Source organism: Enhydra lutris, unplaced genomic scaffold (assembly GCF_002288905.1).
Source record: "Enhydra lutris kenyoni isolate GAN:26980312 unplaced genomic scaffold, ASM228890v2 scaffoldscaffold1, whole genome shotgun sequence".
Lineage (NCBI taxonomy): Eukaryota > Metazoa > Chordata > Mammalia > Carnivora > Mustelidae > Enhydra > Enhydra lutris.
This window is the reverse complement of record NW_019154085.1, coordinates 26,018,447-26,033,949: the sequence shown is the minus strand read 5'-3', so window position 1 is coordinate 26,033,949 and position 15,503 is coordinate 26,018,447. Positions and strand designations below refer to the sequence as shown.

Here is a 15,503-nt window from a genome sequence, read left to right as displayed (position 1 = left end):
GCTGCAAGGTGGTGGCTACTTTATGGTTTTTCCTCCCCGCACCCCAAAAAAAAACACTCCAGTGAGCAGACTTTTTTTTCCCCCCAGAGGTGACGCAATTCCTCAACTGCCCTAGCTCCCAGTAAAAAAGGAAAGGAAAGGAAAACCGGGGGGGGGGGGGTGTCTTGCAAACCCCTTCGCGTCGCACAACTCCAGCCCTTCCCTTTCCTCCCAGTCTACCCCTTTCCAGCCGCTTCCCATCCCTCCCCCTCAGCCCCAAGAAAGTTTGACGACCGCAAAGGAAACCGAAAAAAAGTTCTCCAGCCCCAATCCTGGCGGGCGATCAGCATCTCTTTTGTTCGCGGCGAACCCACAGTCCCCCTGACGTCACCCGGAGCCGGGGCCAATCCGCTCGCGGTCGGCGGCGGCGGCGGCGGCCCGAGGGTGGGGGGAGCCGGGCCGTCCCTCCTCCACGGCGCCCAGGGCCTCGCGGGGGACGGGAGGGGACCGTCCCATATAAACCCCGGCGCTCGGGGCTGTGCCGCCCGCGCCGGCTGCGCTCTGTAGGGGGAAGAGAGGGAGCCCCAGGCGCGAGCGCGGGAGAGGGGACCGGCAGCCACAACTTCCCTCGTCCTCGTCTTCCCCTCTGTCCCTCCAGTCGTCCCCTTCCCCGTCCCCTGGCCCCCGCTTTCTCGGGGGCATTAACTCGCGTCTTCCCGCAGGTTGCAAAGGGAACCAAACTTGGTGGCAACTTGCCTTCTGGTGAGGGTGTCTCTCCCCGCACCGTATCAAGATGCTCAGGGGTCCGGGGCCCCGGCTGCTGCTGCTGGCCGTCCTGTGCCTGGGGACAGCGGTGCCCTCCACCGGAGCCTCGAAGAGCAGGAGGCAGACTCAGCAAATCGTTCAGCCCCAGAGCCCCGCGGCTGTCAGCCAGAGCAAGCGTGAGTACTGACCGCGGGCTGAAACAGGCTGTCGCGAGGATGGGACCTGAGGCCAACCAAAGTTGGGCTGAAGTTCTGAGCGCGCGCGTGTGCGGCGTGTGTGCACGCCTTAATGAGAGCAACCGGCTCAGGACACAAAAGGCTCGTGGCTGGAGCAGGCTAGTTTCGAGAGCCTTAGAATAAACGCAGGCATTGGAGGACAGGGGTTTTGGCGATGTCCCGCAGCGCTCTTGTCAACTCCGCTTATTCAAGAAGTCCTCCTATGCATTCATCCAAGCTTACTTTAAAGAGGGAAGCGATGTATGCCTTCAAACTTTCCATTTGGGATTAGTGCGGCTCTTAAGTCTCGGATTTTCTTTGTTACTAAATGATTGGCTATTTTTTTTTTTTTAAATGGGGGTGGGGAGGAGGGTGGCTCGATAGCTCTGTGGCTCCTAACTAACTTGAAGAGTTGTAATTGGTTCACAGTGCCTTGGGGCCCTTCAGGATACTTCTCCAAGAACTGAGATCGGAATTCCTCTTCCAGTTTTGCAAAGACACACCCTCCCTTAGCCTTGGCTAAAGGAAATTGCTTAAAGTCCGTTTTGATTTATTCCCCCCGCCCAAAGCATTGAAGGTCCCTGCATATTTTAAAAAGTAATCCAGGTATCTGCTCTTGAAAATGTTTCTTTTCCTTTGATGTAGACCCTTGGCCAGATGAAAATGACATCATTGTAAATAACATTTATGTAAGTTAAAAGAAAATAAAGGAATATCTAAATATCTATGTGTACAAATCATGGTTAACTCTTTAGATAGCTAATTTCTATATATTTTCGTGGAATACCGTTTTTAATTCTGATGTTCTCATGATTAAGTTATTTTTCTAGGTTTGTTGCTTAGTCTCATCGGTTTAGTTGTGCACGAAAATTCCATACTTTGGAAAAAGAAGATGCAGATGTAATTACTTTTTTCTTCAATCATTTATAGCTGGTTGTTACGACAATGGGAAGCACTATCAGATAAACCAACAGTGGGAGCGGACCTACCTGGGAAATGCCTTGGTTTGTACCTGTTATGGAGGGAGCCGAGGCTTTAACTGCGAGAGCAAACCTGAACGTAAGTGGTAGGAGCCTGGCAGTTAGTATCTTTGAATATATGGAGAACTGGTGCCCGATAATTAAACTTAGCATTGGTTATAAATTTTCCCGATAGAATTATCTGTCATTTCCTCTTTAAAAACTGTTAGTAAGTTCTTCTATTTGCCTTCCGCATGGTACTTCTACCTTTACAACAGAAGAACAGCGTGTTCCAGAGTAGTTCCGAGTCTTCTTTTTGTTTTACTGTCCGAAAGCCATTGATGAGAAAAGGGAAAATTTTGTGTTCTCCCTCCAGAAAAATTGCTTATAAAATTTTAATTTATTAGAAAGGAATTTCAGATCTTAAACTGTAGGATTATGGGCCAGGAAAACTCTTTGGGCACTAAACTGTGAAGTGATTTGCTGCAAAGAAAACCACTGACCACTTACTTCAAAGTGCCCGTTCTTTTAGGACCATTGTTTGTTTCTCTTGTAATTACAGCGACTCCTCTAGAGAAGCCCTGATGAGGCTAGAATGGAAATAGCATTAAGAAATGACAGTACCGGGGCGCCTGGGTGGCTCAGTGGGTTAAGCCGCTGCCTTCGGCTCAGGTCATGATCCCAGGTCCTGGGTTCAAGCCCCGCATGGGGCTTTCTGCTCAGCAGGGAGCCTGCTTCCTCCTCTCTCTCTGCCTGCCTCTCTGCCTACTTGTGATTTCTCTCTGTCAAATAAATAAATAAAAATCTTTAAAAAAAAGAAATGACAGTACCTTGTCGACGGTGGGGCTCTTCAGATTGTTTGCTTTTCATGTGGACCTCGGTTTGACCATCTGAGTCAGAGATCAGAATCTGAAATCTTCCTTCACAGTCTAGCCAGTCCTAAAGTAGGACTTAATACGGCTTTTTCCCTAAGGTCCTGAGAATCCTTTACAATAGAAATTCACTTACCAAAAAAGTGGAGAACTGATCAAAATTCAAAAGCTGAGTTTTGTTAAAGCCTGGGGTAGAATCCAGATCTCCCGTTTAAGTTTGTTACATACTTGGTTGTACCACGCTACCCAGAACGGAAGACTGTGAGTGTTTCTTTGGAAGGGATTAGTGGGATAGAAAAGCTTTTACATACTTGAGGCTCTCATGGACTTTCCTTGTCTCCTCAGCTGAAGAGACTTGCTTTGACAAGTACACGGGGAACACCTACCGAGTGGGGGACACTTACGAGCGACCTAAGGACTCCATGATCTGGGACTGTACCTGTATTGGAGCTGGGCGAGGGCGAATAAGCTGTACCATTGCAAGTAAGAAAGACATTCTGTGAGCTGATGCCAAGATAGCATATATGTGAATTTCTCCATCGCCTTTGCTGTCACTTTCTGTTATGCATGACTGGTTTATGCCCAGGGGACCAGTTGCTCTTCTGTGGTCACCCAGCTGGTCCCTGTGCTTCTGGAAGATGGTTCTGTGCATAGGGGGAAGCAGTCTGTGTGGAGTTAGGAGTACCAAGGGGATCTCTTGAGTTCCATTTCAGTAAGAAATGTTCCGAGGACTTGTCCGTTTTATATTACCTCATTTTAGATGTAATATAAATTTATATTTATATTACATTATTTATAATCAAGCCAGACTGATTAAGTGATTATGTGCAGTGATTAGGAAGATGGTCTGGAAGAGTGAATTAGCCATTGCGTGGTCGGCTCTTGCTTGTGAGTGAGAGACCTGTTGCCATCTCATGGATATAGTCTGGTTTCTTTGAAACCTATAGTTTTTACCCAGGAAGCTAATCTCTCTGTTCTCAGGGGAAATATGGAATGATTAGCCTACTAGTGTTTCCAAGGACCTTTGGGCACTGTGCTGACTCTCATCAATTCTAGTTTAGTCAAGGCAACTTTCCACTGTGATTCACTGGATTACCAATGGACTCTATGAACAAAGCATCTCGTTTGTTTAATCCACCCTTTAAGTGTAAGTTACTTGAAAGGCTTCTGTCCAAAAGAACAAAGCAGTCCCTTGTGAACGGACCCAATCAGCTTCTCCCATATTTAACATTAGGGTTTATTCAAGTGTGTTGGCAGTCTGAAGAGTCCTTGGTCCATAGTGTTTATAGTCTTGTGGGCATTCAGCTTTTGGATGTGCCATGGTGTTAAACAGCTTAGAAGAGTACCCAGATCTCCTTACCTGAGAGGTAGACGTCTGTTTGATATCCACCAATATGACATTTTTAACCTCTGGTAAAATATGGGCTCTCCCACTCCAGAAGGCTGGAAAGCTATGCCCGATGTGAGGCGGTCCTTTCATTCAGTCAGGCTCAACCTGCTGTGACTGTGGAGAGGGGATGCCTGCCAGCCTTTCTTTTCTGCTGCTTTAGGACCCAATTTCCTGTGATCTCTCCGAGGAACCAGGATTTATGACCTCTTGCTTTGCCATGCAGTTTTCTGTGTGATTTCCCATCGTGCTTAAACAAGACATTTAATTGAATGACCCAAAATGACCAGCCCTATTAACTTTTCCCCTGCCTCTGATGGGAAGGCTGTCCTCTGTGTGCTCACTTTGTCTAACCCAAGTACCTGCTTAGTACATGGGTGGAACATGAGACCTTTTCTTTTCTTTTTCTTTCCTTTTTTTTTTTTTTTTTTTTTTAAATATTCTCTGTCTCTGTTTCTAACATTTGCCTTTTGTCTTGAATAGACCGTTGCCATGAAGGGGGTCAGTCCTACAAGATCGGGGACACCTGGAGGAGACCACATGAGACTGGTGGTTACATGCTGGAGTGTGTGTGTCTTGGCAACGGGAAGGGAGAATGGACCTGCAAGCCTGTAGGTGTGTGTCTCTGAGAGATGAGTGAGATGTGGGGAAGCACAGTCACAGTGCTGGGTCAACCCAAAGCCACGTGGCCACAAGATCCGGATTCCAATTCAAAAAAGAATGAAATGGAAATTTTCAAATACTGAAATAGTTTATAATCCTGAAGGATTAGGATTTTTCATAGTCCTGAAGTCCTGAAGGAATCAGATCAGAAAGTACTAAGCAGGGGTGCCTGGGTTGCTCAGTGGGTTGGGCCTCTGCCTTCGGCTCAGGTCATGGTCTCAGGGTCCTGGGATCGAGCCCCACATGGGGCTCTCTGCTCATCAGGAAGCCTGCTTCCCCCCACCACCCCGCCTGACTCTCTGCCTACTTGTGATCTCTCTCTCTCAAATAAATAAACAAAATCTTAAAAAAAAAAAAAAAGAAAGAAAGTACTAAGCATTGATGGAAGTCTTAATTTTGTTTCAAAAGCACAAGATAGAATTGAAAGATTTAGGAAAAAGTCATTTCTTTTGTCTGATACCTGGTCTCAGATTTCCCCTTGGTCAAGATGTAAATTTTTTGAAAGAAAAAACAATGACGCTTTAAAAATATATATATATATTTATCTGAGAGAGAGAGTGTGTGTGAGAACTGGTGTTGGGAGGAAGGGCAGAGGGAGAGGCAGACTCCCCACTGAGAAGGAATCCTGTTGCAGGACTTGATCCCAGGACCCTGGGATCATGATCTAAGCTCAAGGCAGATGCTTAATCGACTGAGCCACCCAGGAGCCCACAGTGGTGCTTTTAACATATTTCTTTCTTGGAACATGCTGGACCGAAACAATGCTGTGTGTTCTCTGTCACGCCTTAGGGATTTTTTCTTCACAATGAAAATTTTTGAGCTGCTTTAACCTCAGTCTTCAGTTGGATTCTATAAATACAAATCTGAGTTTCTGTCTATAACTTTTACTGTGTTTACTTCTTGTTCGTGAATGCAAAGCCTTTTATTTTGCTTTATGTTGTATCTGTTTTTCCAGAAATCAAAGTTTCGACAGCTTTGTCTTTTTTTTTTTTACACATTGATAATTAAGATTAGAATTGTGCACAGTCTCCCACAGACGAACACATACATGCATCGTTTGCGCCCCAGTAATGGTGTGAACAGTGGTCCTAGCTGAATGTACCCAGTCCATGTACTTATTAGGAGAACAGCAATGCTGCCTGCCAGCTTGGCTTGATCTTTCTTTCACTTTGGTTATTTACTCTGTGCTTAGTTACAGGGCGTGCCTTTCTTTTTGAACAGAGTACCACTTAAAAAAAAATGTGGCTGGATTTTTGCTTACATGATACACTTTAAATTACAAGGAAACTGCACAATTCAAAATAACTTTTTTTTTTTTCCCTGTTTTTCATCCAAATTTCCCTACAGCTGAGAAATGTTTTGATCACGCTGCTGGGACTTCCTACGTCGTTGGAGAGACCTGGGAAAAGCCATATCAAGGCTGGATGATGGTGGATTGTACTTGTCTGGGAGAAGGCAGTGGACGTATCACCTGTACTTCTAGAAGTATGTTTTAGCTCTTTATGCTCAAGATGAGGCCAGGTATTGTTTTCTGGATTCCTAGAGGGACTTGTAATGTGGTGTCACTTGGCACACACCTGATATACCAGCAGGTTTTGGTAACATTTAGACTTCGAGAAAAATCCACAATCAATTTATTCTGCTTCTTCAAAGAAAAGACCTTTAATAAGGTCTTAGGCTATCAGCTGCTAAGAAAGAACCCAAATATTCATTCAAAGGCCAAATGTGCTGTGGACTTGAAGATTAGTTGCAAATGTTTGAACTAAAGTATCACTGAGCTCTTTTCCAAGTATTAAGAGCAAAGAAATAATTAAAATAACATGCAAAGACCTCTTTGAGTATGTCGATACTATTGACATAGAATGGGGCAAAGCTCTGAAGTCTTAGGTCTCCTTCTATGTTTGAAACTTAAATAAGGCATATTCGTCGACAAAATTGATAAAAATAAAAAGTACTTATAGGTTAAAATTATGTGACTACCTGGGGTTAAAGACCGTGTCTCTTACCCAAAGCTTCAATATAGGCTTATTAGTGCCATAAAGAAGCTGGCTTCTGGTAACTCTTCTGTTCCTGCCAAGTTTGCCTCTAGGCCCATGTTGCTTTGGGGACCCAAGGCTCCTTTTTTGAACTTTCAAACCAATAGCAACTATAGAATTTATTGAAGCAAAGCAGCCATTAACAATTGGTGTTATAAATAAATCCTAAATCAAATCTAAATACATTGAACCTATTTTCTTTATCGAGTTTAAAGTATTTAACCATCTTAAAAGGTTCATCATCCAAATTTGAGTTCTTTGCTAATAAAAAAAGTAAGTCTTTCACAGAAAGTGATAATAATTCTGACAGAGTCTTTCCCAGAAACTTGCTGGTTCATTAGATCTTTTGCATTTAAAATGATATTATGATCGTCAGACATTCAAGACATTGGTGGCAATGACTCAAACCCTTATCTATTATTCAAAGCTCTCCTAATAACAAGTTTGAGAAAAGTTCCTCAAAGCAAAGTCATTCATTCCATGAAATTTTGAGTAAGTCCCCACTGTGTACAAGACTGTATAGGACCACAAAACTGAACTGGACATTAGCCCAGCCTCCAAAGAGTACTTAGTAAGTTGGTCAGGGAGATGAGAAAGGCTTAGACATATTCATCTCCCACAAGGTCCAGTATTAAGGGCTTCAAGACGAATACTGAAAATGTGCTATGGGGGTTCAGTGAAGACCATCCTTCTAGTTGGGGATTTGGGGAAAAGCTGTAAGCAGCCATAATATCTTCATCCAGACCTCCCTTCTGGTGATAGATCAATGTGGGTGTGTATTTGTGTAGACTTACTTCAACCGTCTAATTATTTTCTCTCATCCAGGGCAGTGACTTTCTGACTCATACAAAAATCAGATCCTCCCTTTTCTCACTGTAGCATATGGGCAAAACTGGATTATGACTGAAACAATCTATTTGCCAGATAATTGAACACATAGACTGATGGCAGTTTAGTTTTTTCCATTCCACTGAGCAATTCAAAAAAACCCATTTTATTGGTGATTTTAAGTAGGTGTGTGTTGAGAAAGGAGAGAAGAGAACATTTTAGTCAAAGAAGTGGTAGTCTCCTGAATTTTCTTACAAAGCAAATGAAGAAAGAGATGCTGTTATCTTTTTATAGCTTCTTTAGGGAATTGGGGGAGACCTTTTGGAACCTAATTGCCTCTATTGTTTCTTAATTTCTAAGGAGGGACCCCTGTTAAAAGGACAGTCATATGCAGTAATTACCAGGAGAAAACGGGGAGAGCCTGGGAAGGAAAGAGAGGGAAAAATAGAAAGCCAAAGAATGAATTTGATCAAAGGACCAATGTGAAAACAATTTTTTTTTAAATTAACAAATGAAAGATGACGAAAAAGTATTTCGGCAAACAGAGAAGTGAAACAAGACTAAATCCTACAAAATCACACATCTCCCTTTCTGCAGGAACAAATGGAATCCTGTGACACCAGGATTATGTATAAACATATCACCAAAATACAGCTCACCAAACTTTAAACCATGACCTTCTTTTGGGGTCGACCCTGGTGCCTCCCTTCCTACCCCCCACCCCCACCCCGCTTGACCTGACTTGCATATTTAAATGCTTCCTTTCTGAAACAGACCGATGCAATGATCAGGACACCAGGACATCCTACCGAATTGGAGATACTTGGAGCAAGAAGGATAATCGGGGGAACCTTCTCCAGTGCATCTGCACGGGCAACGGCCGAGGGGAGTGGAAGTGCGAACGCCACGCGTCTGTGCAGACGACATCCACTGGTGAGGCTCAGAGCTAGGGGGGCCGGAAACAGGAAGTCATTTCAAAACGTATTTCTGTGAATCCGTCTTTCCTTTGACCTGCCATTTGAGGATGAGTTGCTGGGTGTCTGCTAATCATCTGAGTTCATTTACAGATGTTGGTTGTTAAGACTTTGTTTAGTATCAGTTTTTAAATTTAAATAAAAATTAGAAAAAACGTCTTGGGAAGGTGGAAGCAGTTTTAGCCCCAAGAGTGTAAACGGATCTTTAAGGAAATGCTAATATTATAAAACCTACACAATTTCTATGGAGATATATACTCACCATACACATTCCTATGCAGATGTATTTTTAATATCTAAAGGGGATTTTAATGGAAATGAAGGAGTTATGATGAATTACATGACTACATGATTCCTCTGCTAGGACAAGGGAAAGAAGTACATTTCTTCTTTTTCGAAATGGAATATATTTCCTTGTCCTGACATTCAGCTCTCTTTGCAGCAGAAACAATCCTTTATGTGTGGTTTCCATACTCCAGACTTTGTTGCATTCCATAAAATAATGCACAATCATTTTCTTCATGTATTGGCATTCACAATTTGAGAAATTCAGAGGAGGCCTAGAGATGAGAATGAATGACACAATGTCTAAGCATTTAAAACAAAAAAAGAAGTTTTTATTACTTCTAGTGCAAGAATAAGATCTTTGCATTGTAGCTTGTTTTGTAAGAGTCTGAAGACAGAAATATGACACTCGAGGGTGTGTACTTGCTACCATTCCTAATATGTTCTCAGCAGGTTTTCACTACATAATGTACTAGCATTGTTGCTTAGCCCTTTATCAGTCAGTCATTTAGCTAAAAATATTGATTATTTATTTAGATTTTTCTTCTTTTGATGAGTTTTCATCTTGTTCTGAGCACTTCCGAAAGTGAACAAGATTAGATTTGATAGTCTCTTTGAGTTATTTGATTATTATCAGTGAAATTACTGCCATCCAAAGAAAGAAACAAATACAAATATCAATCTCCTGAAATAGTTTAATAGGGTAGTTGGGGTTTGAAGGGATAGAGATTCAATAAATGTTGTCTATTTCTATTAATATTATGAATAGTGTACGGAAAAGTTTCTGTTATTCAAAAAGGTTGATAAACACTGGGATTAAAAAAAAATGGAACATCCTCCTGTAGGATCTTTACATTGCCTTGCATTGTACCTCTTCAGTGGAGTATATTAATACAAATGCCATCTCCCCCATGGGTGTGGCCTTGGGACCTGTCATCTGTGAAGTGTCTTTGGGTTCTCATGTTGAGCAACACTTAGGTAGATGGTGAATTCAATCTACCCATTATCCTGGTGTCAGTTCTGACTCTTCTTCTACAGGCCTGGCCTTTGGAAGAACAGATTTCCAAAAGCTTAAAGAAAAAAATCAACATATTCTGTTGCCTTACTCTGAAAGGAAAGCTATGTTAAGAGGATTGATTGGTTTTAGAAACACAACAAGCAAATTCCCAAATAATCTTGGGGAGAAACAAAATGTGGAAGGAGGGGCAACTTCTAGAGAATTCCGGGGTATTCTCTGATGAGCTCAGAGTTAAACAGATGACCATGGGTCTCATACAGAGTGGTAGGCACTTCTCAAAAACAATATTGGGAAGAGAAATGTTCAGTGATATTGAACTTATGGGAGCTGCTAAGAGAGCAAGGGTGAGGAGAAAGGAGAGGCATGAAGACAGCACAGGGTACATGAGAGAATGGGGAGATGAGGCATAGAGCAAAGAAGGAAGTGGAAGGAACTTAGTGGTGGAGGATTATGAAGGAGAGGACCATGAGCTTCCTGGAGCGAGTGAGGAATTGTTGAGGGCATCTGCTCTGTTGACTGACAGGATAATGTCTGGGATTTAGAAATGTAATCCCAATAGCTCCAGATGAGCTGGATGATGGCGACCATTTGGTGGACTCCTACAGATTATTTCCTTGGCTGAGTGTAGAAGCTAATGCAGAAAGGGAGGGGCATTTCTTTCCAGTTCCAGGTCAGTAACACCACGGATTTCAGAGTGATCTGTGTGGGACCCCGAGGATCCCAAGTCCAGAAGAGTTTATTTGTTTTCTCTTATCCAGGTTTATAACTGCCTTTTCTCACGCTCCTAGGATCTGGCCCCTTCACAGATGTCCGAACGGCCATTTACCAGCCCCAGCCCCACCCCCAACCTGCTCCGTACGGCCACTGTGTCACAGACAGTGGTGTGGTTTACTCTGTGGGGATGCAGTGGCTGAAGACACAAGGAAATAAGCAAATGCTTTGCACTTGCCTGGGCAACGGAGTCAGCTGCCAAGAGACAGGTCTGCACTGACTTTTCAAACAATAGTACTGATAGCTTCTTATTATTTAATTTTTGAAAGGCAATACCTTCATCTACCAAAAAGGAAAGAAAGAGAGAAACAGTAAAACAAACCAGAAAAGCTTATAATCTTTCCACCCTGTGATAACAACCAGGGTTGGCATTTCATATATTTTCTTCTAATCTTTTTAATCTATGTAGTTTCTTTCCTGGAGTGGGAATTCGGCTGCTATGTATTATTTTTATTTGTCTAAAATGTTGTTGCAAGAGGGTTGCCTTCTGAATAGCAAATCAACCGTATTTTAAACTCTAAATCGCCAATTTCTGGAGCTTCGCAGTGTAAACTTCCCTCAACAACCTAATGCATTTTCTCTGGGCTACAACGTGATAGTAATGATAACAGGAACATTCGGGACACTTGACTTTTCCCTAGAAGAACCTCATGTGTTAATTATTAAGGCACCAACAGTGTCATCTGTATCCCTCCAGTATACCTTAAGCAGCATTCTTAATGAACCTGTATTAACATACCTTTACAAATGGGGAAACTGAGGCATAACAGCCGAGGTGGCAACAAAGGACACGGGCAAAAGAACTCAGGCATCCCTCCAGGAGCAAAGGTCAGGGTTCCTGAGTAATATGTTTTGACTGACATTAACTAGGTGGTGATCTCTACTAGCAGCTTGAGGGCACAGGCTCCGTCTCAATTAAGCTAGAAAGAAGCAGCTGCTGGTGGGACATAAATGCAGACTTATTTACCGAGAGCCTTTTGGTTATGCTTATAGCCGTCACCCAGACTTACGGTGGCAATTCCAATGGGGAGCCATGTGTCCTACCGTTCACCTACAACGGCAGAACATTCTACTCCTGCACCACGGAAGGGCGACAGGACGGCCACCTGTGGTGTAGCACCACCTCCAATTACGAGCAAGACCAGAAATACTCCTTCTGTACAGACCACACCGGTGAGTCTCCCCAGGGGGAGTGAGAAAAAGCCATTTCTCCTATTTCCTTTGGCCAGGCTTCCAGCCGTTCATCTTGAGGCTGCTGAAGAAGTAGTACTTTTGTTCCATCTGGACCCAAGAGACGTGAAGCTAACTTAGCTGCTGAAGACCCTTCCGGGTTCTCCAGTCCTCCTGGGAAATGACACCCAGGGGAAAGCCCTCCAGTTCAATTCTTTTTGACACAGTTGGGATTCTGATGTGATTAAAGATACGGTGTATTAAAATCCATAGGCGATCCCACAGGGCTCAAGAATACACAGGATGGACACCTCAGAGCCTCTGCTGCTCTTCTGGTTAAAACTATTTTATTCCCAGCAACCATTTGATCTTTTCTCTTTGGGCTGGGAAAATGAGAGAGGAACTGGATTCAAGTCTATTTTAAAGGTAGAAGGAGGATATGCTAAGGCAGCCTGCAGCTCTGTGATCAGGCATTCTTGATTTGGGGGGTGGATTCCCTGTGAATTTGCTCCAGAACCCTGGCTTGTTCGGAGCCTCCCTGTCCTTGCACCCTGCTGTGCTTCGCTGTAATACTCGTCTTCCTATTTGTGTCCTCTTCCGGGCAGTTTTGGTTCAGACTCGAGGTGGGAACTCCAATGGTGCCTTGTGCCACTTCCCCTTCTTGTACAACAACCACAACTACACGGACTGTACTTCCGAGGGCAGGAGGGACAACATGAAGTGGTGTGGAACCACGCCCAACTACGATGCTGACCAGAAGTTTGGATTCTGCCCCATGGCTGGTAAGATGAAGCCCTGTAGGCACCCATTTATGTAGTAAGACAGAAGAATAGTGTCCAGTTTACTCCCAGTTCGCCCATTCAGTCCTAATTTTCAGACAGCACAAAACTTCATGAGGTATACTTACATATCTGTGTAAGTGTATATATTATTACATAAATGGTATGTATATTATATATGTATAGTATATATAATATATATTAGATGTAGTACATATTTAGTATATAATTATTTATGTAATCGTAAAATCCTTTTGATATAATTTAATAGCCAAAAATATGTAAATACATTAAAAACACTTTTTAAGACATCTGGAAATGCACATTTTTCACAAGTTTGTCATTTGTAAGGAACACATAGCTGAGAATCTTAGCACATTTCATGTGTAACTGCTATAGTCACAGACCTACTATATTTACACCTAACTGTGGCTCAACTAGAATACATTCTCTCACTTATGAAATACCAAAATGGCCCAAACTCTATGTTTTCTGACAAGTATGGGATCTTTTCTGGTTTCAAGAGGGATATAGTTGGTATGAATGGTGAAGGGGAAGCCAATACCAAAACCTTTTGTTTTCAAATCTCAAGAACCCCACAGGTTACATTTGATCTTCTATTTGTAGAACCCCACTTGCACTGTCATCAAGTGTCTGTATAAGGCAATGAAACCCAAGAACGCTACTTATACTCACTTTTATTTCTTTCAACAAATAGATTGTTGGATTAAGAAGAAAACCATGCTTTCACTTGCAATTCTCTACCCAAATACATAGTTTCCCTTTGGGATCAAATAAAGCAGAACTAGAAAAAGTTACGGGTCAGTAGTCAACATCGGTCTTCTAGAACAATGCAGACCTGTTGTGTGCACGTGTAGGTATTATCATGGTTTAACATTCCCCCACCTTTCCTGCAATTATTCCCCAAAACATACTTCACCTTTGGACTAGGTTTGCTCTCTTTAGGACTCAAAACTCTACACATACATGCCCACAGCGGCACTGAGACTTCTTTGAGGCACACCAGACTGCTTTCCAAGTGAGAGTTCTTAGGATAACCAAGCTAGACAGATAATAGTGTGTCTGTTTTTAGACCTTGTGATCATTTCTCCATCCATTTCCACACAGCCCACGAGGAAATCTGCACAACCAATGAAGGGGTCATGTATCGCATTGGAGATCAGTGGGACAAACAGCACGATATGGGTCACATGATGAGGTGCACGTGCGTCGGGAATGGTCGTGGAGAATGGACTTGTGTTGCCTACTCCCAGCTCCGAGGTATGCTAGCTCATTGATGAGAACATTTGAGAGGACCAAGTTTGTAGGGGAAAACTTGTACTTTACCAAAAGTAGGAGAGGAAGTAGGCATTGCCATGCCATGAGTCTCCTGTGCACCATGAGCTTCTCATGTCAGTAGCCAGTGGAGAAAAGCTGGCAAAGCAATTCTAAAATTCAGAAGCATTCCCAGGAGGTAAGTACTTACACTGAGCTAAGATGACTCCAAAGGCTGGAACACAATCATCTGATCCTTTTAGCTTTTCGTTAGGCTATTGGAGTCACGTCTAGAAAAGATTGGATAATTTCTCTAAAGAAAAGATACTTTGCTATTTTTTTGAAAAGATTTTATTTATTTATTTGAGAGAGAGAATGAGAGTATGTGCACAAGTGGAGGGAGGGGCAGAAGTAGAGGAAGAAGATGCAGGGCTCTATCCCAGGACCCTGAGATCATGACTTGAGCTGAAGGCAGATGCTTAACGGACTGGGCCACCCAGGTGCCCTGAGACTCTGCTGTTCTGACATCAGACCTTTGTGGGTCCAAACTGAAGGTGACAGAAACTTATTTCTTTTGCTTAGAGCATTTTTTTCCCCTTTGGATCCTAGTATATAATATAGGAATGATGATTTATTAAAGCCATTTTAGTACTTCTGTTTCTTTGATGTGAAAACTAAGATTTAGGTAGAACTCTGAGCTAATAAATAGTTCATGTAACTGGTATGTTGACATTGGCCTGAACTTGTTCTCCTTTTGTGAGTAACACACTCCAGTAATAATAATTCCATATGAGGTTGCCGAACTGAAAGGAACCCTAGAAAGACATATAGACTAACTGTTCACTTACCAGATGAAGAAGCTGAGAGACCTCAAGGGGAAAGTAATTTTTTCAGGATCTCTCAGAGAGTTAGGAACAGAGTTGCCCTAATTTTCTTTTTACTTTCACAAACGCCATAGATGTTATTCTATTTCCCAAATCCAAGTATCTCCCCACCCCTGCCATTCCAAAGATCAGACCATCACACCATGTTGGGTGTTCCATAAGTACGTTTGATCTTCCTCCCGGTTTCTCAGAGCAAGCAGAGATCTGACGGACATTATCAATGAAGCAAGAACTTCTCCAAAAGTGAAATATGCATTTGTTCAAAAATCGCCTTTCCACAGGAAGGCATTTTTACCACATTCTGTAGCTGTATGCACTTTGACCTCTGATACTTAAGTTTATAAGAAAGACTTTATGAAAGAATTATTTTTTCCAAAAATTGTATTTCTGACTAAGCTTTAACAAAGTGTTCGTTCTATGCTAGTAGAATAGTAAGTTTAGTGGGAGGTGTTATAAATTAATGGAAACAACTGTATGCTTTGAATAGCATGGTATTTTGGGGGCACCTGGGTGGCTTAGTTGGTTAAGCATCCCGCTTTTAACTTGAACTCAGATCATGATCACAGGGCTGTAAATTTGAGCCCCGCGTCAGGCTCCACACTCAGCGTGGCGTCTGCTTGAGATTCTCTCTCTCTCTCCCTCT

General features: G+C 42.7%; 1 protein-coding gene across 12 annotated transcripts in view; it reads left to right on the top strand.

The window, feature by feature from the left end:
- The first annotated feature begins 608 nt into the window (after positions 1-608).
- Positions 609-15,503, top strand: part of LOC111143733 (fibronectin 1) — a 67,273-nt gene continuing 52,378 nt past the window's right edge. For 8 of the 12 annotated variants that reach the window (XM_022497652.1, XM_022497642.1, XM_022497615.1 and 5 more), the window contains exons 1-10: positions 611-920; positions 1,890-2,018; positions 3,136-3,273; positions 4,661-4,792; positions 6,188-6,325; positions 8,479-8,637; positions 10,770-10,961; positions 11,746-11,925; positions 12,528-12,704; positions 13,830-13,982. In XM_022497652.1, the coding sequence (XP_022353360.1) occupies positions 773-920; positions 1,890-2,018; positions 3,136-3,273; positions 4,661-4,792; positions 6,188-6,325; positions 8,479-8,637; positions 10,770-10,961; positions 11,746-11,925; positions 12,528-12,704; positions 13,830-13,982 (1,546 nt within the window). In that variant the 5' untranslated portion in view covers positions 611-772. Of the gene's footprint in view, positions 921-1,889; positions 2,019-3,135; positions 3,274-4,660; positions 4,793-6,187; positions 6,326-8,478; positions 8,638-10,769; positions 10,962-11,745; positions 11,926-12,527; positions 12,705-13,829; positions 13,983-15,503 lie in introns of all 12 variants that reach the window. The other 4 variants (XM_022497623.1, XM_022497558.1, XM_022497567.1 and 1 more) reach the window with 3 other exon arrangements.